This window comes from Acomys minous, assembly GCF_964271855.1.
Source record: "Acomys minous genome assembly, chromosome: 13".
Taxonomy (NCBI): Eukaryota; Metazoa; Chordata; class Mammalia; order Rodentia; family Muridae; genus Acomys; species Acomys minous.
Window position 1 is genome coordinate 105,020,104 of NC_140495.1, and position 27,998 is coordinate 105,048,101.

The 27,998-nt window shown below is 50.0% G+C and overlaps 1 protein-coding gene across 3 annotated transcripts; it reads right to left on the reverse strand.

The window, feature by feature from the left end:
- Nucleotide 1: 1 nt before the first annotated feature.
- Nucleotides 2-27,998, reverse strand: RRP1B (ribosomal RNA processing 1B). 3 transcript variants are annotated; one of them, XM_084752464.1, is made up of 16 exons: nucleotides 27,789-27,998; nucleotides 18,934-19,016; nucleotides 17,362-17,419; nucleotides 16,257-16,342; nucleotides 15,455-15,516; nucleotides 14,824-14,953; nucleotides 13,754-13,818; nucleotides 13,035-13,213; nucleotides 12,090-12,178; nucleotides 11,036-11,133; nucleotides 9,338-9,357; nucleotides 8,132-8,260; nucleotides 4,959-5,665; nucleotides 3,789-3,929; nucleotides 2,838-2,901; nucleotides 2-2,235 (listed from the first exon to the last, which is right to left on the reverse strand). In XM_084752464.1, the coding sequence occupies exons 1-16, from the start codon at nucleotides 27,916-27,918 to the stop codon at nucleotides 2,042-2,044; spliced, it is 2,235 nt and encodes a 744-aa protein (XP_084608590.1). In that variant the 5' UTR covers nucleotides 27,919-27,998; the 3' UTR covers nucleotides 2-2,041. The 3 variants fall into 3 exon arrangements, with proteins under 3 accessions (XP_084608590.1, XP_084608592.1, XP_084608591.1); XM_084752466.1 differs by having other exon boundaries at nucleotides 27,743-27,853; XM_084752465.1 differs by lacking the exon at nucleotides 9,338-9,357 and having other exon boundaries at nucleotides 8,132-8,280.

A 27,998-nucleotide genomic window follows, 5' to 3' on the forward strand; every position in this document is an offset into this window, starting at 1 on the left:
CTGAGGATAAAAACATACTTCTTTTAATTTGTCTTGGCTTTGATTTGTACCGACAAGCCCTGGAGACACCACTACAGTCTGATCGTAAACCAACAGCGCCATGGGCAGTCTTGTGGTCCAGAGAAGATACAGACTGCTTCTCCAGGAGGCGACCGCTTCCGGATGCCCCATGCCTCTTCTTGTGCTTCAGTTCAGAGAGAAAGGTGACTGTATCCCAGCTCTAGGGAGGCTGAGGCAGGCTAACCACCTGAGTGGGGCCAGTACAGGATACAAAATATGACCTTATTTAAACAAAAGGGGCGGGGAAGGAAAAGAAAGTCAGTTTGAAACCAAGTTGTGCAAAACTGACCACATCCACACTATTAATGATGGAGACAATCACTTTCCCAAACACTAGTCAGGTTGTTAGCATTATGATTTGCTTCTCTGGACTTCCAAATCTACCAGCAATTTTACTTGAGAAAATAGTATCAAGGACAAAGAAGGCATTATAAATGCATTCCTTCCTGTGGCAGTGTCTTTCCTGTGCACACAGCAGAGGTTGCCCTCCGCCCTGGGAGCAGTTTCGGCAGATGTGCTTCCAGGACACTTGCTGGTCCCTGAGGATGGGTGGCTAGCATGAAAATGATGTGAGGAAGTTTCTGCCACCGCTGCCTGGTACCCTGCTCTACACCACTTGGCTGTATAACCTCTCTTTAAAACAGAGCACTGTTGGACACGATGAACTTAAGTGAAAAGCTAACAGCACTGACCTTGACCCTAACCTTTTCTACACAGGTTTTAGTCTTGAATGTGACTGTACCCATGCAACCACAAGTTACACTGCACATGACCTATTATGATAACAGCATAATATCTCCATTCTCATGGCCCTAATGATATACTTCATCACTGAGCAGGCAAGGGACAAAGTTACCGCTTCGCTAACGGGACTGTCACTCAGGAGTCAGTCGGAAGCGGACCCCTTGACTGTGTGAAGCTCGGGGGAGACACACGACTCTGCAGTCCCAGGGGCAGTGAGCTGCAGTCCTCTACTGGGGAGCAGCAGTGTGAAAACGGGCTCCCTCAGCAGGGTACGCAGAGTGGGAGGTCCCCGGGAGTACCCTCAGTGCAGTAGGTAAACTGACGGTGCTTTGAGTGCTCAGAGCCAGGGACTTGGCTCTGCCACGTCAAGCCTGCAGCTCCTCACTGCAAAACCTGTGGTGTTCAATCCTTTCTACTGTCAAGCAGGCTTTGCTCTAAAACAAAAAATGTCAGATTCATTTCAGTGGAAGTCAGCTTTGTTCTAAGTCACGCTGGAAGAGCTGTCTAAGCCCCTAGGCTTATACAGTTGGCACTCCAGGGTGGCCAATTTCCCATTCTAGCAAGAGCCTGGGGTCCAGATAATGCTGGTGCAAACTTCGGGGGTGGGAGTGGGGGAGGGGGGAAGCAGTTGCAGGGGCTCGCTCACTGAGCACACGAACAGTGGCCCAGGCCTGAAAAACAATGTGCTAATGCAGGCAGCAGCCTGGGGGGCACTGGCCCTCCTGAAAAGACACTTTGGGTTTGCTATAGAGGTAGGAAGTCAGGGACAGGAACAGGCTGGGCAGAGGAGAAAAAGCCTCCTGGACGAATGGCTTTTCCCCACCCCGATACCTGTTCACCCCCCTGCTGGTCACACGTAGAAAAGCGACACTATTGCTCATTCCGTTTCAACAGTCATCACTAGGAGAAACAGCCGAACGAATGCCCACAGAAGGAGGCTGAAAGCTGACATGCTTTCACAAGGAGGCAGACTGAGGTTACAAATACCCAGAAAGGCAGCGGACGGTGGCAGGTGCAGCCATGGGCACCTGGGAGGGGCTCCACACACCAACAGCACTTGGTCCTTCTGGACAAAACCATGGTCTGCAGCCCCCGTAGGAGGCACGGGGGCAGCAGCTCGGGTTCAGAATATTTGCCCCATTCATGTGGATTTGTAAAGTAATTAAGAAGTCCATTAAAAGTTATAATTTATAGAACATCCAGTATAAAAGCAGTCTTTAAAAAGCGTCTCTGGCTCTTAGAAGAAGTCTGCAGCTCTCGGCCTTCTCTTTGGGATGGAGGCTGGTAGCTTCATGGCTGACAGAGGAGTGCTGGCCGGGGAGCTGGTGGGGGTCTTCAGCACTCCGTGGAGTGGCCTCTGCTCAGGGTTAAAGGCCACTCTGGAGAGGCCTGTGGGGCTGACTAGGATACTCTTGTCTGTCTTCTTAAATTCTGTCCCAGAGGAAAGGAAAGGATGTTAGTCGGGTGCCATGTTTGTTCCTTCCAGGTATGCAGGGTTCATGACACACATTTCCAGGCCCCAGAAACACACAAGACACCACGATACAGCGAGCTGGGCGGGTCCTGTGTGTGTGGGCGGCAGTGACAGGGACCTGCCTTCACTTTCAGCTCTAGAGGTGAGGCTGTTTTAGCTTGAGGTGTGTACTCCTTGCTTCTCCTGCACCCTGTGCTCACTCTCCAAACCTGCGCATGCTCACTCGTATAAACGAAGCTGTGGCTGTTCATTCACTGTGTACATAAATAGCAGGTGTGGTGATGTGTGCCTTTAACCTCTGCGCTGGGGAGGGAGGGAGGCAGAGCTGGTGGGTCTTTGTGAATTCTAGGCCAGTTGGAGATGGTCTCAAAATCCAAACCCAAATAACCCCAAACCCCACCCCACCCCCAACACCTATCTGAGGAAAGAGCCACTGACACTGCCTGCCTGACTACTGACATGGGAACAGACAGGAGAAGAGGACCCCTGGCTGCCAAAGAGCCCTGAGCCAGCTCCAGCTGGCTGGTCCCAAGGAAGGTTCCCAGAAGCCACCACTCACCTGCAGTCATGTTTCTGTTCAATCCAAAGGTGACTTTCTTGGAACTGGAGGGTGTTTTATTCAGCTGTAGAGCAAAGGAGTAACCATGGTAACACAGGTGCTCAGCCTCCTTTCCTGGGAACTTTTATGAAGAACTTACCCAGGGAGGGCCCTTGTGGTGTTTCCTGACCTGCACACACACAAAGGCTAACGGGGCGGCATGCTGCAGCCTAAAAGGCCTCCACTCCCAGACCTCAGCTCTGCCCTTGACCTTTAAGACTACTTTTACATGTGCACAGATCTCCCAAGCTGGACACTACATTCCCAGTGAAAAACAGCAAAGAAGGGTAAGAATGTTTGGAATCCCACATTCATTTTTTCTCACAATCTTAAAGAAGTTATTACTATTCATGTGTATGGTCAGTGTAGTGTGCACGTGACAGGTGCATGAGTGAGTGTCCATCAGAGGACAACTTTTTTTGTTTTTTTCAAGATAGGGTTTCTCTTTTAGTCCTGGCTGCCTGGACTTTGTAGACTAGGCTGGCCTCGAACTCAGAGATGGCCTGCATCTGCCTCCCAAATGCTGGGATTAAAGGCATGTGCTACCTACCATGCCTGGCCAGAGAGCAACTTTTGAAGTCGCTTCTCTCCTTCTACTTTGGGTTCTGGGGATTAAACACAAATTGTCAGACCTGGGCGGCAAGTACTTCCTAGCCAAGCCATCCAGCAGGCCCAGGATTTCTAAGCTGCAACTTGTAGCTCATGCACAACTGATTAGCTCAGGCTTAAAATGCGGTCTATTTCAGTGGGCAGTGGACATGAATGTAAAATCTTTGCTAGAGATAGCACCCAAGGCCTTAATCCATTGCTGAGCAAATGCTCTACTGCTGGGACCCCATCACAGATCAAAATCCCCAAATTTGACAGCCCTGAGCTCAGCACACTGTCTGCGTGTCCCTGCGGAGGCCTCACCTGGACAGCAGGGCCTTGGGGACGGGTGACAGAGCTGCCCTTTGCTTTCCTGAAGAAGAGCGGCTTTGGTATGAAGCGGGTGTCGAACTTCACGAAGTCGCCCTCCGTCTTCAGCGGCTTCTTCAGAGTCCTGTTGCTTTGCTGTGAGAAAGGGGGACGGATATCTCAGGCACCTTGCCAGGCTCACACCCACAGGGAAGAAGTGCTGGAGGCTGACCGACCCGAGCCCCTTAGCCCACAGCCCACTGTTTCTGGTGCTAGCTGTGCTAGGAAGCCTCCTGCCCAGGAGAGCACAGCCTTCACTTCTCACTTCACTCTCGGTACCATGCCAGCAGGGATCACAATGTCTTCTCAGCAGTAAAGCCCATTTTTTTTTTTTGGTAACTTTATGCTCTAACACAAGTCCTACAGTCTGAATGATTCTTCCTTGAAGGCCCTCCGGGGTCTGTACATCTGGGAGGCTGAGAGTGGAAGCACCACATGGGCTGCTTGGCCGGAGCCTGGTGCCTCTCTTGCTGCAGCACAATCCCCAAAGCAAACCAAGGCCGAGAGCAGACAGCAGCAACTTCCCTAGACCCCCAACTAGCTAACAATCCCCCCAACTCCAAGACTGCTGCCAAGGCCATGAGAATCAGGCTATGAAGTAAAGAGGTCCCAGGGAGTCACTATCTTGGTGGCTTGGTGGGCCACAGCAGCGTGCGTGGGGTGTGGTGCTTGCCACACGTGTATGCTGGGCACAGAGGCAGTATGTTTCCTAGACATGGCACAAGGCAAGAGCTTGGTTCCTTATTCATAGCTCTGAAAGTCCATAGAGGAAGAATAGCCTTTCATTAACCTGCAAGTGTAAGAGCTCAGGGCTTCCTCTTTGCGGCAGGGCAGGGCCTGGCCTGGATGAACGGTGGGGGCTCTGACAGTTTCTTAGCTTCATGTTTAACCCTTTCTGACCCGATGGGTGGGGAGTGATAGTGTTGGATGGAGCACCTGCACTTGGCCACGGAGACAGGAAGCTGCCATTGGTTTTTTGGTGAGTAGTGTTATGAATAGGTGTATTTTGACTGTGGCTTCGCTGAAGTGTAGCTGTCCCTATGCCTCACCCCTAGCAGGCAGCCGAACCCTCTGAGCACACCCACTCAAGCCTAGCACACAAACTCAGGGCACTTCCCACCTTACCAGAGCTTGGATCTGCCCGGCGCTGGACTCCAACACTCCGTTGTGCTCTACCAAATTTGACATCTTCTTCACCTTTTTCCTCTTTTTAAAGATTCCTGTTTTTTGACTGGACAGATCACAGAGGTCAAGGCTGCTGGACGGTCTCTTCTTTTGTGACCTCTTGCACCGGGGCAGGGTGGTCTGGTCATCTTTCCCCTCTACTAGGTTTGCTGGGGTACCTGCCTTCTGCACGGTCAGGCCAACACTGCTAATAGGGAGAGCTCCGAGCTTCCGTTTCCTCTTCTGGGCCTGGACACCTCCTGAGGAGGAAATGCAAGCAGCAGAGCTCTGAGGATGCCCAATGACAGGGCCATTCTCTGATGTGTCCTCCTGAGGTAAAGTGGTGGATCTCCAGATCTCTCTGTGGGCCCTCAGGCTCTTCTTTCTTGGCCGTTTCCTTTTACTGTGCACGGGTGCAATGGGTGTTGGCTCGGGGTTGTTCTCTCTGATGCTAGATCCAGCCTCTGCTGCAGGCACAGTCACACAGGCCGGTAGGGCCTGCCTCTGGGCAGCACCAGGCTCACTGCCAGCACTCTGTGCTGGGGGCATGGCCACAGCATCCAGGTCCTGAGCCTCAGACTGGAAGTGGCTCCTCTTCTTCTTTTTCCTTTTCCTCTTGTGAACATGGCCTCCACTGACCTCTTCACCAGCAGGAGAGACTGTGTTACCTACAGAAATGCAGACCAATGAGCGGCGGGCTGGCCCTGTTGAGGACTCTCGGGATGGCTGGCAGCCTGGGTCCTGTTTGTTTTTTTGAGATATGGTCTCAGGAAGGTCAGACTGGCCTCAAATTTGCTGTGTAGCCAAGGCTGCGGCAGGACTCCTGATCCTCCTGCCTACCTCTCATGAGTGACGGAAATACAAGTGGGCAGCATACGCCTTTAGAGACAGGGTCTCACCACACAGCTGTTAAGGTCTGGAATTAAAATACGCCAGAGGTGTGACTAGGTAGATGGCTTAGCAGGTAAGGTGCTTGCGGTCAAGGTATGAGGACTTGACTTTGAATCTGCAGTACCCACTTAGGAAGCTAAGTCTGGCTGGGCGTGGTGGTGCACACCTATAGTCCCAGCACTCAGGAAGCAGAGGCAGGCAGATTGATGTGAGTTTGAGGCCAGTCTAGTCTACAAAATGAGTCTACACTAACCAAGGCTACATAGAGAAACCCCGTATTGGTAGGGGGTTGGGGGGAAGCGCAGCAGCAAAGTGTGGAGAAATGTGACTGTAACCCAGTGTTGGGAATGGGGTGTGTGTGTAAGCACAGGGTAAAACTGGTGGACCCCCGAAGCTCAATGGCCTGCCACCCTAGCCACTCTGCAGAGTGAGCGGTTCTGTCACAATGGAGGAAGATGCCTGATGCTGACTCCTGGCCTTAGTGCTGGTGGACCTGTGTGCATTGGCTCACACACATCAGGCACATGTATTTAAACACTTGACCCCTATTTGGGGAGGTTGCAGAACCTCTGGGAAGGCTGGAGCAAGCCCTTGAGGGTTTTTTTTGTTTAAATTTATTTTTTATTTTTTTGGTTTTTTCGAGACAGGGTCTCTTTGTGTAGCCTTGGCTGTCCTGGACTCACTTTGTAGACCAGGCTGGCCTCGAACTCACATCGATCCGCCTGCCTCTGCCTCCCGAGTGCTGGGATTAAAGGTGTGCGCCACCACGCCTGGCTGCCCTTGAGGTTTATAGGCCTGACCCTGCTCTTTCCTGGCTTGGCCAGACGTAAGCTGCTTTATGCTCCAGCAGCTATGCCTTCCCCACCATGACCCACTGCACCCTAACCCATGGCCCAAACAAGCTTTTCTTCAATTAAGTTACTTCTAGTCAGGTGTGTGGTCACAGTAGCCCCAGCTAGCCTCACATGTGCAAGCGTCCTTAGGTTCCTGAGTGCTCTGATTATATGTGTGCAGCTAGGACTACTTTCTTGTGGTGCTGGGGACAGTACCTAAGGCTGGTCACGTGCTAAGAAAGGGCCCGACTGTGGCTAGTTAGGTTAGCTGGTCCCACTTCCCTTCTCCTGTGACTCGAAATCTTCCTCAAGTATATCTCAGTAAAAATAGGTGTATGATGAGATTTTTTTTTTATTTTCTTTTTTTCCATTCTTTGTAGCCTTGGCTGTCCTGGGCTAGCTTTGTGGACCAGGCTGGCCTCGAACTCAGTGATCCACCTGCCTCTGCCTCCCAAGTGCTGGGATTAAAGGCATGTACCACCACGCCCGGCCTAAAAAGTATTTTTATATTGTTTCATGTATACATGTATGCGTACTGCTTGTAGGGGCCGGAAAGTGTTGAACCCCCTGAAACTGGAGTTGCTGGCAGTTCTAAGCTGACATGTGGGTGCTGGGAATTGAACCTGTTCTCTGTCAGAGTAGGCAGTGTTCTTTAATCACTGAGCTATCTCCCCAGGCCCTAATTACTAAATAAATAAATAAATAAATAAATAAATATACAGACTAGAAACTAGCGTTTGTTTTACTTTGTACACGTGGAGGTGAGAGGACAACGTGTGTAGCCGTGTGGTCCTGGGGACTGAGCCTGGCGTTGGCGGTGAGTGCCTTCACCTCCTCAGCCACCTTGCTAGCCCAGGTTTCTAACAAATTTAAAGTCAGAATCCACAGGCAGACAGGCAGGCAGGCAGACAGACAGACAGACAGACAGACAGACAGACACACACACACACACACACACACACACAGAGAAATGTAACTACCCACGAAACCAAAACCAAAAGCTGCATCAAAGGGTAGCGTTTGGAACTCTAGTCTTTCCCATGCTACCTAAAGCTGCCGTCCAATAGCAGATGCCTCTGCACACGTGCGGTGACAACAGTGGCTGCACAGAAAATAACAGAAGCTAAAAAAACCTGTGGGCCTGGCACTACCTGCATAGCACCCCAGCACCCTGGAGGCAGAGGCAGGGGATTGTGAGTTTGAGAGGCAAACCTGCGCTACATAAGAGGGCCCTATTTCAAAGAACAAACCTCCTCCTCTCCCAAGCTCACCAAATTCCCAAACACAAACTCAAAATTTTTTGCTATGCTAATGACTCATGAGAACACTAGCTCACAATTTCCCAGACCTCAAGGGCAGAGTTTGAAGTGAGCCTTCTTCAGCCCTGAGACCGGAGGCTTTGCAGCTTACCTTTCTCCCCTTCCAAGGCGGATCTCTCTAAAAGCTTCTTTCTTTTCTTCTTATGCCTTTTCTGACTGAGGGCTTGACCATTCTCATCAGTAGGAGTGTCTTCAGCAAAACCGAGTGGAGCACTATTGACTGTAGGTGTCAAGGGGACACTGGTCAGCCTCCAGGCCTTTCTGTACTGTTGCAGCAGTTCAGGCCCTGGGCCCCTTTAAGCCACCCAGCTAAGACTCCCAAGTCTGACTTCTGCTCCATCCACCTGTATATCCAGCTGCTTGTCCTAACTAACTCAGAGGCTCCTGGCCAGAACACACACTGGACAATGACTGGCAGGCATCTCAGGCTAGTTAGCATTACATTTGCTCTGGCTCTGTGAGCCCACCCAACGCACAAGGAACAGGGCAGCTGGTTCACTGGCCTGCTCAGGTTTTGTTTTTAAAGATTTATTTATTCATTATTTGTACAGTATCTGCCCTCATGTGTACCTGCATACCAGAAGAGGGCACCAGATCTTGTTATAGATGGTTATAAGCCATCATGTGGTTGCTGGGAAGTGAACTCAGGACCTTTGGAAGAGCCTCTGAGCCATCTTTCCAGCCCATGATCTGCTCAGGTTTAACCAAGCTAACAGCACCTTACACTGGGGACAAGTGTTCTAAAAGAAAATTAAAGGTTTTGAGAAACCAGGATTTTCTTCTTGACAAAAGGATTGTAATCTTCCTAGTCTGGTTTTTAAAAAAACCCGTAGGAGTGTTTTGCCTGCATGTATGTTTGTATATCATGTGTATGCCTGGTGTTCAGACGCCAGAAGAGGGCACTGATTGGATCTCTTAGATCTGGAGTTAAAGGTGGGTGTGAGCTACTGTGTGGTTCTGGAATTGAACCTGGGTCTTCTAGAAGAGCAAGTAGTGCTCTTGACCACTGAACCACTTCTCCTGCCTTATTGGTGTAGAAAGCACCAATAAAAATGTAAACAAATACCACATTATCCCCAGGAGGCACCAGATGGATGAAAAGAAGGCACAAAGGGTCTTGCACCTGTGGCATTTTCGAGGGTATTCGCTTAGATACGCCAGCTTAGGTGAGGACGGCCACCCCATAAGCTACTTTCCAGAGAAGGCCTGCAATGCCACGTCTCAGGCTCCGGCTGCATGCCCTGGGTGGGTGTGGACGGGGTGAGAACATGCTGACTCACAGCCCACCTCTTCTTACCTTCAGAGAGGTCCTGGAACCTAAAAAAGAAAAGAACGCATGGAAGCTCAGAGTTCAAGGCTGGTTCTGAGCACACAGCAGGGATGTATGCGCCCTTCCTCCCCCTCTTGTCCACGGGAAGGGGGAGCAGCTCCCCAAGGGTGTGATGAATTGGGGAGGCAGAAACCTAGGATGAAGGCACCTGAATTCTACCAGCACTGTATGGGCACAGTGGCTACAGAACCTCTCGGCACACAAAATAGCAAGAAACACATTCTTTTTTTTTTTTCCGAGACAGGGTCTCTCTGTGTAGCCTTGGCTATCCCTGACTCACTTTGTAGACTAGGCTGGCCTCAAACTCACAGAGATCTGCCTGCCTCTGCCTCCCGAGTGCTGGGATTAAAGGTGTGCACCACCACGCCCGGCTATAAGAAACCCATTCTTTTTCTCACTTGTTTCTGAAGGAGATAGCTCAACCCACTGCTATGTCCAGGGAGCTAGGCCAAGTAGGGTTCTCTGTGCATCAGACCAAATAATCAAAGCTGAGAATAGGATGGATGTGCGTGGGGCTGGGGAGGCAGCCCAGCATCCACTGGAGACCTTTAGAGACCCTGCTATAAAACATGAGGACTTAAGGCCAGGCGTGGTGGTGCACGCCTTTAATCCCAGCACTCGGGAGGCAGAGGCGGGTGGATCGCTGTGAGTTTGAGGCCAGCCTGGTCTACAAAGTGAGTCCAGGGCAGCCCAGGCTAACACAGAGAGACCCTGTCTCGAAAAACCAAATCAAACCAAACCAAAACATGAGGGCTTATGGATGTCATCTTTGAGAGTCTCCTTTCTTAAAATGCCGCTTTTTGGTGTGTGTGCATGCTTGCATGTGGAGACATATGCATGTAGAGGTCATACGCAGGGGCTCTCACTTGAATGCAGAGCTTACTTGGGAGTCGCATCTCTGCCTCCCAAGCAAGTGAGTTGTCTGAACTTTTTGAGTGCTGGGGTTAGATATGAGCCTCCACGGCTGCTGGGCACTTCCACGGGTACGAGGACCCAAACTCCAAGCCCTCATGTCTCCTTAATCCGTGGCAAGGGCTTTACTCACTGGGCCATGTCCCTAGCTCCCTTCTATAGGATCCGTAATATAAAAGGTAGAGCTCAGAGCAGTACCTGCTAACCTAAACAAAGGGTGTGACCAGTCAGTCAGAATGCATCAGCGGGCTTTCTGGCCAACCACTCATGTCACTGTGGTCTGAATGACACTGATGCTGACTCCTGGACTGCCTGGCCCTTTGGGCACAACCCTGCTGGAAGGTGAGGGTGAAGGTGACTAGCTGAACCTCTCCCTCCCTCCCATGGCATGTCAGCAGGTGACCTGAGAGGAGCACAGTGGCACCACTGCCCTATAGCTCTGCGGGGTAAGCAAGGCTGCCTCCCCTCCTGACTTCAGCTCACATGTTTGCACTGTCGCTATGAATACAAGGATAAAGAAGACAAAGGAGGTGAGCGGCTGGAAAGATGGCTCAAAGGTTCCAGAGGACTGAGTAGGCGCCTGATCACCACTGGGCGCCTCACAACTGCCTGTAACCCCAGTTCTATGGGACCACTTTCTTCTGGCTGCCTGAGGCATCCATATACATGCGTGTGTGCGTACACACTCACACACAGTTACGCTTAAGCACGTGGGAGTGCTGGTGTGGCCACAGGCTCTCACTTGCTACTTACTTTCTGATCAGTCTGCAGAGTCGCTTCCGGTTGAAGGGAGGCGTGCTCTTCGAGTTGGCGATTTCCAGGAGTCGATCAGCAACAGCCTTATAGTCAAACTACCATGAAGAGACAGGAAACGTGAGTGGTGGCGAAACAATCACCGCCTATGTGTTTTAGGGAATAGGCCTCTCCTATCTGTGCTCTCAAACATGGAGCAAAATTGGCCCAATGAGCTTTTTTTTTTACGTTTGTCCTGGGTTCTCAATTTTAGAAGCTATAATAGTCTTACTTTTTCAAAGTACACTGTGTGGTGTGTGGTGTGTAATGTGGTGTATGTGTTTTGGTCAACGCCTTTAATCTCTGTACTAGGGAGGCAGAGGCAGGCAGATCTCTTTGAGTTCAAGGCCAGCCAGAGCTACACAGTAGAAATACCCTATAACCAAGCAACCAATCAAGCAAAATCCCAAACTGGAAGCCTGGCATGTGGTGCTCAAGTGTATTCCCAGCACGTGGGGGGCAGAAGGGTCGCTGAGTCCCAATCCAGTCTGGACTATATAGCAAGATTCTGCTTCAAAACCAGAACCCCCTTCCCGGAGAGAAGTACGAGGGCTGCTAATGCTGCACGGAGGAAACAGACAGCAGTGATTAGAAAATGAGAGTTGGTGTCTTTCAAAATCCCACCTCACGGTATCTTTCATTATTTTTGAGACAGGATCTCTCTATGTAGTCCAGGCTGCCTACCTCTGCCTCCTGAGTGCTGGGATGAAAGGTGTGTGCCACCACGCTTGGCTTCTTTTTCTTTTTTTGAACCAGGAGATTACTAGGCAGCTCAGGCTGGTCTTGAACTCGAGACTCTCCTATATCCTGAGACTGCATGTATGCAGCGTCATGTCAGCCTAAAATCTCACTTTTAAATTTGTCCCCACAAGCTCATTCTAAGGCGTTAACTACAGGAGGGATTATAAAGACTTTACATTTCAGGCCCTGTGGCTTAATGAGCTCTGACCCTAATTCTCTAGCCAAGCCACCCCCGGCCAACCCACATTCTATAAAAAGCAAAAGCCGCCCCCACCTGGAGAGGTGACCCCGAATCCTTCAAGGCTGCACAGCTGTCTCTTCCTCTGTTGCCAACGACTCCATCTCTGAGGCATTCACCCAGTGCTGCCAAAACACACACAAAGACAAAGAGACAAGTCTTGACATCCGTGAATAGATATGGCCCGGTCCCTCCAGGCTCTGGGTTCAAGCCCCATTACCAGGCAAAACATTAAAAACAGTGCACCAGCAACTGCTGCTGGGGGAGACACATGGAATTAGTGTCTTAAGAATGCCCGTCTTTTATTTTGTATGTGAGGCTCTAGGTCTTATCCCCAGTACCAACTCCATACTGAACAACCCTAACCCCCACAAACCAACTACATCCTGAATGGAAGCTGTATGCCAGAGGGGAGCCACAGACACAGTGTGTGGTCCTGACTAGAGGGCAGTTCTCACAGGCACGGGCCAAACACCTCACAACAAAGGTAAGCTCCTAGGAGGGACAGAATCAACCTGGTGTTGGGGTTCTCCCCAGGGCCTCTGGCCGTACATCTCTTACGTACCCTGCTTCATGTGGTGGTGGTGGTGGGGGGCTATATTCAGTGAGATGCCAACGAAGTGCTTAGCCAGGCAAGTTTATGCCACTCAAGTTCAAGGGCTTCAGTTTAACCCTAGGAGTCCATGTAAAACTGCTGGGCATGGCAGTATGGGGCTAAGCACAGGAAAGGCACAAACAGATGGGCCCCTAGGACTCAGCGGCCAGCCAGCCCAGCCCAATTAGGCATCTTCCAGGCCAATGAGGAAACCCATCTCAAAATAAGAGGTGGATGAAACCCAAGGATGAAACTCCCGGTGTTCACAACTGGCCTCTAAGGTGTGCGTATGCACCTCTCTCTCCCCACCCCCCTCCAAACAAGCGATATCTAGCCAGTCAACCAACCCCCCAGAAAGAACAGAGCATAAAAGGAAAGGCTCTCACCGGCCTTCTTCCCACTGACTTTCCTACAGGCCGTCTTGTTTACGGGGATCTCTTCTCCAGGGAGGCCATTGTCACCCACTTTGGTTTTCTGGTCTTCCACAGTCTCTTCAGGTACAAAAGCAGACTGATCTACAATGACTTCAAAAACACCCCTAGCTACAGTCTGTACCAGTGTGTGGCTGAGGGCAGAAGCACAGTGGAGAGAACGGGATTAAAACACTCAGTCTGGAGCCTGTGCAGAAACGAGCGTAGCTGAGGACAGCTCGTGAGTGTGTGAGTGTGTGTGTGTGTGTGTGTGTGTGTGTGTGTGTGTGTGTGTGAGTGTGTGTGTGTGTGTGTGAGAGTGTGTGTGTGTGTGTGTGTGTGTGTGTGTGCGCGCGCCTGTGCCTGCCTGTGGCCTGGTGTGCCCACCAAATGGTCAGTCAAGGCTCAAAGACACTCCTGCAGCAGGTCCACTGAAGAAGATTCAAGGAAGCACCACGTGCCACAGGACAGACAGAAGGCAGGGAATTGGTGTGGGAGAGTGTCCTGGAGCGGCCAACAGAACTTGCTTCCTTCTGAGCAGGATCTTGTGTAGCCCGGGCTGGCCTGGCCTCAGGCCTGTGAGGGGAATTTGGAATGGGCGTTCCTTGCTCTAGATAGTTGCCTGGCATTGTGCTGCACAACGGAGCCCACCCTGAAGCACCAACGAAAGCAGTGAGAACATGCGAGCCACTTACTCCTTGGTCTTGGCAGCAATTCTGCAGAATGGATCAATCAACTTGAGGTTCTGGTCTGCTGAAAGCTGTAATTTAGACATAAAATAGAGGGGAAATGAGGGAGACAGCTGGTTCTCTCTTTTGACATGTTCTAGAAGAGGGAGCACCTGCCCGTCTCATAGGTTACATCAGCTGCAGCCATGCCTGTCGTTGGCAATCCCAGACATATTGCAGGACCTTCCCAGCAGTCTGAGCTGGCCTTGCACTGGTCTTCTGGGTGTCTGAGGGCAGTGACCTAAAGAACCACCAACTGGTCAGGGCTAAGCTGCAGCGCTCCTGCCTCCTGAGATAGCTGGGGGTGGCACCTGCCCAGCAGAAGGCCCTGGCTAGCTCCAGATCACAAAGAAAATGTGAGCTCTATGTGGATGCCATCTCAGAGCATGAGACAAAGGCATTCTTTATTTTTAAATCTCATTTACTGATTCAGTATATGCGTACATGTACTGCCCCTTTCTTAAAAATATATCATTTATAAGAGGCAGGTGGATCTCTGAGTTCGAGGCCAGCCTGGTCTACAAGTGAGTCCAGGATACAGAAAACCCCTGTCTCAAAAAAGTAAAAAGAAAAACAATCTATAATTACTTTTACTTAATATATTTATAAAACATTCAGTACAGAATGCCAAACAGAATAGTAAAAATTGCTTATATTCCCAAACTGAGAAAATCATCTGTATGAAAAAGTATACCTTTTCTTTCCAGCTTTTAGTGTACTGGGTATAATCAGCACAGGGTTGCGCTGTCTACTGCTTTTCCCACACAGCTTTGGGAATACTCACTATAACCTGTTTCTTTTCCTACAGGATTCTGCAAATTGTTTTCAGCTCTTTCTGTAGGGTCTTGCTGTGCAGCACAGGCTTCCCTGGACCTGGCCTGCTTCAGTGTTGAGATGGCAGACGCGTATCTCATGCCTGAACACGGGGCCTCACTTGGGGAGAAGGTGCAGAGAGGCTGCTATTTCTGACTGTGCCCATAGTGAACCCTGCCCTACCCCCCAGCACAGCGGCCCCGTCAGGCAATGCTGCTTCTCACCTCGCTCCCTCCCACAGTGGAAAGCTCATCCAAATAAACACCGATCAGGTGGGATCGCACACCTTCAGGAGAGCGACTCTCGGGACTCAGGATCTCTTTCATCAGGATGTCCAGAAAAAGTTTGATTTGGCTAAGGAACAGCAGAAAACAAACCAAGGAGATCATGAAATGTGCAGGCAAAGGGATGGAACTAGAAAAACATCATCCTGAATGAGGTGACCGAGACTCAGAAAGACACACGTGGTATGTGCTCGCTTGTAAGTGGACAGAAACAGTTCACTGCTCATACTCACAACAGTCAATATGAGGACCAAGAGGAAACCAAGTTACTTTGATCAGGCTCCTCCAGGGACTGTTTTAGGCCCTTGACTGGATTTCAACTCCCTTGGGCCAGGATCTACTCTGCTTCTCCCAGCACTACGTAGTGGTAGGCATAGGCCAGCCACGTCACGGTTTTGATTACCTGAACTCTTAAGAGTACTCTACTCTTCTATAGTGGTTTTCAGGTATAGGGGGGCATGGAAGATCACAGCCAGGGTCTCATACCCCTTAGGCAAGCGCTCTTCTACTGAGCCATGAGCAACTGTGACAAGCTTTTAATGTTACACATTAATGTAAAGAGTTTACCCACCTTTCTTCCCAGGCACTCCGCTTGAGAACTTCAAAGGACTGCCTCAGGACCAGGCGGATCAGCTAATGGTTGACATATTATTAAAATAAAAGTTAAAAAAAAAAAAGAAAGAAAGAAAGAAAGAAGAAAAAAGCAAATTCTGGATCAACAGCACTGAGCCAGACAGTGGTACAGGCCTGTACCCAAGCCAGATACCAGCCTGCACAGCAGACTCTGCCACACAACCTCCAGAAAACAAGACATGCCAATGCTCCCCAGACCCATCCCGACCACTCAAACAGGGACAGAGGCCCCTTCAGCACAGACTCCTGTGACCACTGCACTCTGTCACAGCACACCTGGCTTTCCATTGTTCTCTGCCTGGATGGAAGCTAGGTCTTAAAAAGGTCAGGCCAGGCAGCTCCTGTCTGAGACCCTCATGCCCATGTTCCTGGGTGCTACTTACTTTCTTCCCAACAGCCTTTCTTTCTCTTAAAACTCTAGTGCTTACAACCCATAAAACCTCTTAGCAAGCCAGGCAATGGTGGCGCACGCCTTTAATCCCAGCACTCGGGAGGCAGAGGCAGGCGGAGTGAGTTCAGATTAGCCAGGGCTACACAGAGAAACCCTATCCTGAAAAACCAAAACCAAGTAACCAACCAACCCTCACTATCAAACTCCAACTCAGCTTCAAAAGAGGAAGGGGGTGGGGGGAGGGGCAGGCAACTGCACTGCCACTGAGCTGCAGCCCAGCTCTCTGCTGGTCTTTGGGCAGAACATTCTGAGTCTATCCTTCGTGGCTGTGGGGGAGGCACCCCCTTACCATGTAGAACTTGTCCAGCCGCAGCTTGTCGATGCCTTGCCACTCTCGATTCATGGTCTGCCAGAAGGTCTGAATGAAGAGGTGTTCTGCAGGGACAAGAGGCTCTCAGTGCGCAGCTGCCACAGGAGCTCACACAAGAAGGAAGCGACAGAGACCCCAGCTAGTTCTCTTTACATGTCTGTCCCAAGAATGCTCAGAAAGGTACAGTTTGGCCAATAACTGGTTATGTTCAGCGACTTCCTTTATGGCTATCTAGAGACATCATAACAAGATGCTATCGGCATCTGTCAGTCAGATTGCTCCCCAAAGCACTGTTCTTTGTCTCCTCAAGCCCACCTCTCTATTAGAGCTCCCTTCTACCACCCACTCTAGAGATCCCTAAGAGCACCCTGACAATTCATGTACAAATGCAGGTTTTCCTGATGCGCTGTCTGGCTGATTCACAGCATACATTATTTAAGCCACAGAATCTTTAAAATTGGAAACCTTTCCTTATCTACTGATTTTTCCCGAGCACTCCCACTCCCTTCGATGTAGGGCTTGCTAGCGCCCAAGCTGGCCTGGAACCCCACGCTCCTGCTTTCAGCCTTCAGCCTGTGGGGATTACAGGCATGTACGGCCACGCCCAACACAATTCCCTAACAAATGCAGACCCTTACTATACAACCAACGTAGGATTTTCTGTGTTATAAGCCAGCTGGAATTCAGAGAATGCCAAACAAAAGTAACTGCTCTCCAACTTCAGAAATCCTCACCTTTTCTTTGAGGTAGAGAAGGGTCACCTTACACCATTACAGTGACTTATTGCCGCGGTGGCTCTGCTCTTGGCCAGGGTGCCTGTTGGGTTACTGTACACACTGGCATATGCACCGCAGCCTGAATCTGGAGACTGTGGAGGAGAGCTGATCACTCTCCGAGATGCCAAAGATCCCTGCTCAGTTAGCAGCTGAGTGTTTACAGCAAGAACAGGCCCTGACACCCACAAAGTCCTAGCAGGGAGCTCTCTTCTCACTATTACCCAGGAAAGCACTGCCTAGGTTCCCCAGGCAAGCTCTCAAACCCACTGAGCAGGAAGTCTGAGAGGCAGGAAGAAGGCAGAACTTACGAGCCTCTGAGCTGTTCACAACATGGATGAGCTGGGAGATAATGTCTGCGAGCTCCTCCTGCAGAGGTGGGTCGGGGAGAAAGAGCGGTTAGTAGTGCCCACGCTGGGCGCAGCGCTGCGGGATGTGGCCTCCTCCCTCTGTGGCTGACACCCTGGCCTTTATCTACTGTGAACCTCAATGAGATACTGAGCTAAGATGATTGATGTGTTTCTGGGAAAATGCTAAAACTATGTGTTCAGGAAAGTGTCTCCGTTGAGAGGTTGAATGACTCCAGGAAAATAATCTTACACCCAATTCCTGGTCTTTTTTGGAGACAGGATTTCTCTACACAGCCTCTGTGGTCCTGGAACTCGCTCTGTAGACCAGGCTGGCCTTGAATTCAGATCTACCTGCCCCTGCCTCCCAAGTCCTGGGATTAAAGGCGTGAGGTACTATACTCCACCCTGGCTTTGACATACAGACTAACCTGAATCTATTATGAATACCGAATGCTGCAAAGGCAGAAGGCACAGTGTCACCTTGCTGGGCCTTCACTCCAGTCTTCTGCTGGATCTGGCCGGAGAAAGGCTGGAACGCCAACAGCGTCCTCTAGCTTGTGCTTTGGGCAAAATTCCCCTCCCAGGACCAAGCCTGTGGAGCCACAGCAGCCTCCATCACCAGAACTAAGTGGTCGGGCCTAGAAGAAGGCTTCTGTTTCCCAGCTCCCTGAAGGCGGGAGCCCTCACTGGCGCTGCTCACTTCTCCTAGCCCAGAGTTCCTTATTCGTCTTGAATGAGCTCCAAGACTTGAAGGCGATGTTCCTTTAGCTGGTTCTCTTCCTCCACTAAAGCTGCTCCTTGCTACTTCTGAATACAATGTCACAATATTTTGCTCCGCTATCCCACTCAAAATATGTTCAGCAGAATCAACACAGTGAACGGAGGCAGAGCCACTACATGTCCTGAGAAAAGCAGCAAGGCTGCACATACAAGACAGTGCTGGCGGAGGATCTGCTCGGTGGCTGTGTGCTGACCCGCACTCCCCGCTACTGAGGTGGGCCTAGTTTCAGACAGAACAAAACTGGTCTATGGTGGTACTGGGGGCAGGCTCAGCGGGCAGGGATAAAAAGCTCGCCTGTGCGTTCTGGTCACCAGTGCAGCCCCGTGGCACGTTAGCCATAGGGCCGGGCTGCATGCTCTGTGTGGGAACTGAAACTCAGCAGGTGACTGACTGTCTTGCCTGAGCACCAGGCCCTGTGGGACCTTCACTAGGCCCCTGCTGGGCTTCACACCATGCATTATAAACAACAGAAAACAAAACAGAACCATTAAAAATGTCATCTAAAATCTACCATGGAGGCTACAAAATGGCAAGAGAATAGGGACTCTAAGACTTAGTGTGTCTGGGATGTCTGCGTGCACAGCCTAAGTGCCTGCTGCCCCTTCCTGAGGGGACCAGAGCTGAGACAATGGGTATCTGAAGCATTTACTTCCATCTGATTGCGGGTGGCAGCAGAGTGGCAGAGCATAAACAATCAAGTCTCTTATCCATCATGGCAAAGGTCCAGGAACATGACGAGGGGGCCGCCTTACCTGCAGAAGGGGCTCGTCCTGCACCCACATGCAGTAGAAGAGTCCTTTCCATATTTTTAGGAGTTCTTCCTGACTGAAACTTCCTGCAGGAGAAAACAGCACAACCTCCTTAGAGTCCATATTCTTTCTGTATTGTTTACAGTTGCGATACAAGTGACAAAACTGCTACATACATTCTCTTCCTCCGCACACCTTTCTGTAAACCTGAAGTACACCTTATTTTGCTAATGGCTAATGTTCCAAGTAAGCCCGAGGTACCACACGTGCTGTTTGTTATCAGCCAAGCGAGGGTGGCAATGGGGGGCATGTCCTTATCGGCAAGCGTGACGTACATACAAGGCCTTGAACTCAGCCCTTGAGCCAACAGGAGAAGAGAAGTTCCACTGATCTCAATGAAGGAAAACTACAAATCCTATAAAAGATCCACTAAGTGCTCCTAGCAAACAGCAGAACCACTCCTGATCCACTCCCAAAGACAGAAGACTAGGCCAGCTGAAGGACGGTCCCACTGAAGGGTATGGGCTGCCGGCAACATTCAGCTGTGTCCCGTCGTCTGACTGTGCCAGGCACCATTTCCTGGGCAGTTCCTAAGGCGGCCTCGCTTATGTGGCATGCCCTGGAGGGGTCATCAGTCTGTCCAGCCACTTGCTGCTGAGCTGCCAGGCTCAAGGCTGGCCGGCAGCTCCTGGTGTCAGGAAGCAAAGACAGGAGTGAGTGACGAGGCTGGGGACAAGGGTATCACTCTAGGCTCTGATGTGCCACACACAGTCTCTAGCTATGTGTACAAGTAGGACGTCTTTTTAGCACACTAGGACAAACTAGATGGATAAAAACAAGTTTTTCCTCTTTTGCTGGTTTGTTTGCTTAGTTTAAGTCAGGGCCTTGACACTGGTGATCCTCCTGCCTCTGTGTCTCGCCTTACACAACTCAAGTGTTTATTTGAAACCAGTGTACCATTAGCTCTAAAAGACATCTTTAAAATGACAGAGAGCCCCTGTGATGGACTAATGCTTCTTTAGTGTACTAAGTGAGCTAATTTTATCTTATTTATTTATTTATTATTATTATTTTTTTTTTCGTTTTTCGAGACAGGGTTTCTCTCTATATATAACAGCTCTGGCTGTCCTGGACCTCACTCTGTAGACCAGGCTGGTCTCAAACTCAGTGAGATCCACCTGCCTCTGCCTCCCAAGTGCTGGGTTTAAAGGCGTGTGTCACCACTGGCTGGCGAGCTAATTTTATTTTATGACTGATTTCCAGGTGACTGAAGACCTGACTCTAGGCTGGGGAGATGGCACAGTAAGGCGAGCCCACCTGTTATGCAAACGTGAGACCTGCCTGAATCTTCAGCTCCATACAGAAGCTCAGTCAACCCAGCCTAGCAGAAACATTAAGCTTTAGGTTTGGTGAGAGACCTTTTCTTAAGGGAATAGGGAGGGGGAAAGGGGGAGAGAGAGATCATAAAGGCCACCTAACATCGTCCTATGACTTTTCATGCACACCCCCGGCACTCCCCCCAATAAGGTTTTTTGTTTTTTTCCCCCCAAAAAGGTCTTCTTCTTTCAATGCCTTTATAATGCTGCATTTGACTCTTTGGTGATAGGTTTGGTTTTTCGAGAAAGGGTTTTTTTGTGTATGTAGCATTGGCTGTCCTGGAACTCACAGCAATCAATCCACCTGCCTCTGCCTCCCGAGTGCTGGGATTAATTTTGTGATAGTTTTTTACTTAAAACAAAGATACAACGACAGCATGTGCAGTAGCACATGCCTTTGATAGCAGTACAGATGCAGAGCAAGACTGTCTCCAACAATGCACAAATCCCAAACACCAGGGTAACAGACTCCACAGAGGCAATGTGCCAGCTGGCCTCACTGATGATGTAATACAGCACACATCCCCTAGCACCTGTCCAACTGCAGCTACAACTTTTCTTATGGTAACCTGCTCCTGTATTTGATCATGCTCCGAGATGGCACACGGAGACTGGTGGATCCGAGTAAAGATTGGTGACTGCAGAAATTACTTTAGACCACATCAAACCATCAGCTGGGGCTTACCACAGGAAAACCAAGAACAGACAGTCTAAGTAATCTTATAAAATCTGACTTGTACCCCCGAGTACTTGCTTACAGGCATACATATTAAATGAGACTAAGGCATGACATTTTACAAGATAAATGACCCACATTCTGTAACAAATAAGCAGCACAGGCAAAAAAAGAAAAAGCTAAAGAGGTCCCTGGAAATTAAGTCCACAGATATACTAGCCAGAGGAGCCTTGTTTGGATTGATATAAAAACACAAAAGGTGATGAGAAAGGCTGGAGAGATGGCTCAAAGGTTAAGGGCACTGACTGCTCCACCAGAGGTCCTGAGTTCAATTCCAAGCAACTACATGGTGGCTCACAACCAGCTATATTGTGATCTGATTCCCTCTTCTGGCCTGCAGGTGTGTGTGAAGGCAGAACACTGTATACATAATAAATAAATCATTTTTTAAAAAGACGATGAGAAAAATCTAGCATATTGAATAATTTCATGACACCAAGATCTTTTTATTTGTGTTATTTTTTGCTGAGAGTCTTGCTTTGTCTTATGATGACAGGTACATATCACTGGGCATGGCTGAGACCTTCTTTATGCTGTAGGATGGTGTGTTGTCAGAGGAGTCCCTACCTTTGGGGACTACATGCTGTGAGGTGAATGGAAGTGCAGTGAGAGGCCTCAGGTCACATAGGGAAGGGGAACAGCAGACAAGCCGCTCAAGTGCTGGGAACCCCACACAGCAAGAAGAGGACACTTTCAAATATCTGAAATGTCCCTCAATAAGAGAGGGGGAGGGGGAGGGAAGGGGGAGGCGGGTAGAGGGGAGAGAGGGAGCTGAAATTCCTCCACAAGCTTAGCGCTTTGATTTGACACCTGAAGAACTCCCCAAAAAGCGAGTGGGAAGCTGTGGCCATCAAGGAGCCACAGCAGAGGGTTATGGTTTTGGTTCCACGTGAGGCCAGGGCTGGGCACTCCAGGTCTTGTCTGCCAGCTGCACTGTTCGTCACTACAGGGTAACTATTGGATTTCAGGGCTAGCAGGGCTGTGGAGGGAGGGAGGCAGTGGGTGAGGCGTGAAGAGGAGTGCCAGCGGCCAAGTCAGAGACAGGGCAATCATCCTCCACACACACAGTTCCTGTGCCCGCGCCCTTGGGATGTCTGTCTTGGCTAGGCTTGGCATACAAGCCTTTCCTGCCTACACAGGGGACAGTGAAAGATTGGGGAGCACTCAGTGGAGCATAGCTCCTTCAGAGAAACTGGGGCTCTGGTGTCACTGGCTGTTTGACACACAGGGACCTCTCTCTGCCCTTAAGATGTGTGGCACAGATGCTGGGTAGGGTCTGGCTGACCAGTCTTAACTTACCTTCTGCGTGTGTAGTGAAATCTCAATCCCACCTCGGGCCAAATGTGCAATGAAAATGCATTTTGCAAAAAATTTACAAAATCTCAAAAGTTGTGGTCAGTGGTCAATGTCTGTCTGATTCACCGGCTTCTTCCCAGAAGGACACTGGGACCCGCCTGATATGTACCCGTGAAGATTGTCTCTACATGCATAACCATTACATGTACCTCAGAACAGCACGGGTACGTGTGTGGGATGTGTTACCATAACCTGCACCTTTCACATGTACACACTACTTCCTGTTGGAGACTGGAGTCAAGGTCTTACATACACTGAGTGCTCCATGTTAAACTGTGTCCACAGACCTCCAGATGGCTCTTCTAAGGGTACCAATATGACGAGCCAATGGTTAGTGACAATTCAGTGCACCCAGCATCTCTGGACAGCTCACAGCTATCACAGGCAAAGCTACCCCAGGCTTCCACAGTGAAACAGTGACGTCAACAGACTGACCGCAGGCCTGGGGCAGCAGGCAGAAACAGGAGCTCAGGGACAGCACACGCTATCTAGGTTGTACTGAAGAAGGGTAACACAGCCTGGTGGAGGCACACTGTTGGCGAGGGCTCAGTTCCCGCAGTCTATGTGTGGCTTAGGGTTAGCATCAAAGCAAGAGCACACGGGAGCACTGTCAGGGCTGAGTGCTCTCCCAAGGTTAATATCACTGTGGTTCATTTCGTTCTTAACCCGGCCCCACTCATTTATCCCAGTTCCTTGCGGTGTGTGTGTGTGTGTACACACACACATATGCATGGAGGCCAGAAGAACAACGCTTGGATATTGGGTACTTCATGTGTGTGTGTGTCCATCCATCTTGTTGTTGTAGTTTCTCTTACGGGCCTGGAGAACTAACTCATCGAGCAAGCCAGCCTGGCTGTCCAGTGAATCCCACCAGGCTTTGCTGGAGACAGATTTTAAGCCTTTATATAAATTGGTTTCTGACAATAGTTTAGATTTAGCTATTTTAAAAACAATGACACAGATATAAGAGGTGAAGACACAGGAAATGCCACTGAGTTTTGAAATGAGAACGTCCAACAGCCACTGTCTCCCTGGAATAAAACACGGGAGCCATTCTGAATGGGGACAGTGTCATATTCCACACACCCCACAGTCAAATCATGCACACCTCCCGCTTTCCTGTCTGGTGGAGAACCCTAACCCCGTCAGTAGGAAAGGTACTTGCTTCCACAACACCTACAGTGATGCAGTCACCACTAACCAGAGTCATTTTATAGGATATTAAAGAAGAAGCGGGCTGGGGAAGGGCTCGGTTGGTTAGAGGTGCTGGCCACACGAACCTGGTGGCCAGAGGTCCAGCTTTTGAGCCTATGTCAAAGTGAAAGGAGGGAACTGGCTCTACAAAGCTGTTGTCTGACCCCCAAGCATGCGCTGTGGCGCATCCGTCTCTCACATCGTGTGTGCTCCACTCGCACACTACTGACACTAATAACCACAACTGCCCCCGGGTTGGTTTTAAGATGCGCCATAGCTTTGTTAAATGTTTAAGGCTGAGAACTACTAACACAGGCAGGGACTGCCCACTTGGTTCACTGCTGTACAGCCTGTGCCAAGAACAGTTCACACAGTAGGACATGGTGCTTCATAGACGTTTGCTGCACTTAGAAGTGACCACACCAGGACTCACGAGCCACTATGAACTAAACACACAGTGACTGTTTCGTGACAGTAAAGACCACAAAGCTATCTATTTATGCTGCTCACAGACAGCTATGTGTTTCAGAAAGACTAAAATGTCAGATCTCCCAACAAGAGGCAAGGGCGCAAAAACAAACTGAGCTTGTCAACGAGCAGCAAATGTAAGGCGACTTGTGCTTTTATTATGATCGGGTACAGTAATGCCAGGCACTTGCATTTTCTTATCCCATGATTATTACCATTGAATGTTTTCTTTTTTGCCTGCATGAATGTCTGTGTAAGGGTTTCAGATCCCCTGTGAGTGCTGAGAATTGAACCCAGGTCAAGAGCAGACAGTGCACTTCCAGAGGTTCAATTCCCAGCAACCACAAAGTGGCTCACAACCATCTATAATGTGATCTAATGCACTCTTCCGGCCCGCAGGTGTATACGCAGGCAGAGCACTGTATACATCATCATCATCTTCATCGTCAATGTCAGGTATTTTCCTCACTAGCTCTCCAGCTAATATTCTGAGACAGGTCATCTCACTGAACCTTAAACACATCATGTTGCCTAGACTGTCTAGCCATCAAGGCTACACCAGGATTGCACTTGGCCTATAGATGGAGGCTGAGCACCTGAACTTACTGATGGAGCCACTGTCCTAGTCCCTGCAGTTTATTTTATGCATATGTATATTTTACCGTGTGTGTCTGCCATGACTACAGAGGTTAGAAGAGGTTGTCAGGTGCCCTGGAACTGGAGTTATAGATGAGCATGAGCCACCGTGTAGGTGCTGGGACCAGAACTTCGGTTCTCCACAAGAACAGATGCTCTTGGTGGCACACATGCCTGTAATCCCAGCACTCGGGAGGCAGAAGCAGGTGGATCTCTGTAAGTTCAAGGCCAGCCTGGTCTACAAAGTGAGTCCAGGACAGCCAAAGCTACACAGAGAAACCCTGTCTCAAACAACAACAACAAACAGACGCTCTAACCTGCCAAGCCCTCTACAGTTATGTAGTATTTTTGAAGGCGCACCACATTCCACAAACTGGCCATGATGATGAAGGGGGAACAAGATCAGCAGGCCTGGTGGGATGGCGCTAAACCAGGAAGGATCCTGGGCTACTGGCCTGCGCCAATGGCTTCGGGCTCTTATGACATCTTGGTGTTCCAAATCCTAGGCTGTTCTCTAAAGGGGTCTAAGGAGCTTTGGCCTCCAGAGGGCCCTGATAAGGCTCTATGCTTTTAGCTATGGCTAAGAAAACAAATGGAAGCTTACAGTGCTTAGGGGAAAAGGATACAAGCCATTGAAGCCAGAAACAAAGTTATGTATCTGTACATAGCTAGCAGAGACCAGTCTTGGCTCTGGGAAATCCTGTCTCAAAACAAATAAACAGCCCCCCCCCAATGTATCTAAGTACTACAAAAGGAAAACTTATTTTAAACTCTGGGGGTAACAATGAGGCGGGGGAGATACTAAAGGAAGATTTCCCTCAGAAGCGATACTGCTAAAGGAGAAGGGTAGAACTCTTTGCAGAACAGCAGGAAGGCAAAGGCAGGGAGGTGAGAAACTATGCTTGGCGCGCTCAGCCTTCAAGGGGCTTAAGGGCTACTGACTTAGAAGAGCAGGCGAGGGCACCATGACTGACAGACTGTGACCTTCCTAAGATGAGATTTGCTTTAGGAAAATGACCTGGGCTGGTTTGTGGATGGCAGATTAAAGACACATGGAAGCCCAGCTTGACAACGAATGCCTTTAATCCCAGCACTCAGGAGAGAGGCAGGTGACTCTCTGCGAGTTTGAGGTCAGTTTGGTCTCCAGGACAGCCAGGGCTGTGACTCAGAGACACCTGGTTTCGAAACAAGCTGAGGGTCGAATGCCTTTAATCCTAGCACTTGGGAGGCAGAGCCTCTGAGTCTGAGGCCAGCCTGGTCTACAGAGTGAGTTCCAGGACAGCCAGGACTACACAGAAAAATCTTGTCTTGGAAAAAACAAAACAAAACACCCCTCCCCCAAAACAAAGCCAGAAAAACAAAAAACAAAACAAAACAAAACAAAACCAACCAACCAACCAGAAGGCACAATGTAGTTAAGGAGATTAGCTAGGGAATAGACGGGCAGAAATCTAGGTAATATAAAGGAACTTCTGGTTAAGACAACGGTAATTCAGGCTATCAAGAAGGCAAGACAGAGAGACAATATGTGTGTTTTGGGGAGCCGGAGTGGCCCCCAGTTTTGATATTGAGGCACTCACAGCACAGCCAGGCAGAGCACCAGGTTAGCAGCACTAATCTGAGGGGTGTGTCTATGTAGCAAAGGTCCACCTGGGCCAACAAGTTAGGGTTAGGGACTACCAGTACATACATGTACACAGGAAACTTGAAAACATGAGGGCACGCCGAATTCCTGGGGCAATCCTTAACAGAAATGTTATGGGGGTGGGGGTGGGGAGGAAGTGCAGCTGCCAAGACCGCTCAGTGGGTAGTAAGTAGCATTTGGTAAGAGAGGCTCCCTGTGTCTGACCTCAGGATTCCACGGTGGAAAAGACAACTTTCGAAACTTAACTTCCACACGAGTGCTCACAAGTTCACACAACATAAAAACAAAAACAACAACAACAACAAAACCCCACAATAAATTTAGATTTTATTCCTCTATCAGACTTCTCAAAAAGTCTCTCTCCTCCTTTTTTGGCGACAAGTTCTTGCTTGTTCTATGGCCTTGGCTGCCCTCACCCTTCCAAGTGCTGGAATTAATGGTGTGAGCTATCACATGGCGGCTGGTTTCAATCAAAAAAATATCTTTTAAAAGATTTATTTTCTGGCCGGGTGTGGTGGTGCACGCCTTTAATCCTAGCACTCAGGAGGCAGAGGCAGAGGCAGGCGCATCTCTGAGTTCGAGGCCAAGACAGTTAGGGCTACACAGAGAAACCCTGTCTCAAAAACAAAAAAACAAATTATTTTCGGTGTATGAATGTTTTGCCTGTATGTCTGCGCACCACGTGCACGCCTGGTGTCGGCAGAGGTCAGAAGGGGTCACTCCTTTCCAGGAAATGGTTCTGAGCTGCCATGTGGGTGCTGGGACTCGAACCGCTGGGCAATAGCTTCCAGATTTCAATTTTAACATCACGTAACTCAAACTTTAAGCAACTGGCTGCAACCTGAAATCTCCACAGCACTCTGCAGTCCAGACCTTAAGTGCTCACCCAAGAGAGAATCTATTCTGGATCGCTTAAATAAAATCTTGCAATGCATTCAACGGCAGTTAAAATCCAAACGAAAACGCCAGTGGGCTCGCCACACTGCTCCCAGGCTCAACTTCACCTGAACACGCCCTGCGCGCCAATTTACTAATTTCTCTGCCCCGGGGCATACTTAGTTTTTTACTTCGTCTGCCTGGCTGGCTTCCTCCTGTCAAAATCTCACAGAACACAGGAGGCTCCCTTTATAGGGACTTTCTCCTGCACTCTTCTCCACTATTGGTATACATCCCCGCATTCCCGCATGCCACATTGCATTGCCACGAGTCCTGAAACCACACTGCCGGAGTTCCTCCGGGGCACGAATACCCTCAACTCTTTTCCGCACCCCACCGCCTGCAGGCACTATGCAAGGAAGAAATCCAGAAACACAAATGCGCCTCGGCAAGCTGGGCCAGTGCTGAGATTGGATCTCCAGCTCCGCCGCACAGCCCGTAGCAGCCGCCGCCACCCGTGCCCACCTGCGCGACCCTCGCCGCGCGCCGTGGCGCGGACCTGGGCCCACACCTGTGTCGCTCTGCGTTCTCGCGCTGAGATACTGTCGCAGCTTCCTCACGGCGCGGTCGCGGACTCCCTTCTCGCTGGAGGCCAGCCGCTGGGCGAACTGGAACTCGGCCGACTGCATGGCGGGAGCCATCGCACCCGCTCCAGCATCCCCGGGTTGCGCGCGTGCCGCTCGCCGCCGAGCAATCGGTACTGCGCCTGCGCCCAGGCCGT

Coding starts and splice junctions, on each gene's coding strand:
- RRP1B (XM_084752465.1), bottom strand. CDS start 27,918: ATGGCTCCCGCCATGCAGTCGGCCGAGTTCCAGTTCGCCCAGCGGCTG. Junction 12,179..13,034: donor AGTCAGTGGGAAGAAGGCCG/GTGAGAGCCTTT, acceptor GTGTTTTGGCAG/CACTGGGTGAATGCCTCAGA. Junction 3,930..4,958: donor CCGGGCAGATCCAAGCTCTG/GTAAGGTGGGAA, acceptor CCTTTCTCACAG/CAAAGCAACAGGACTCTGAA.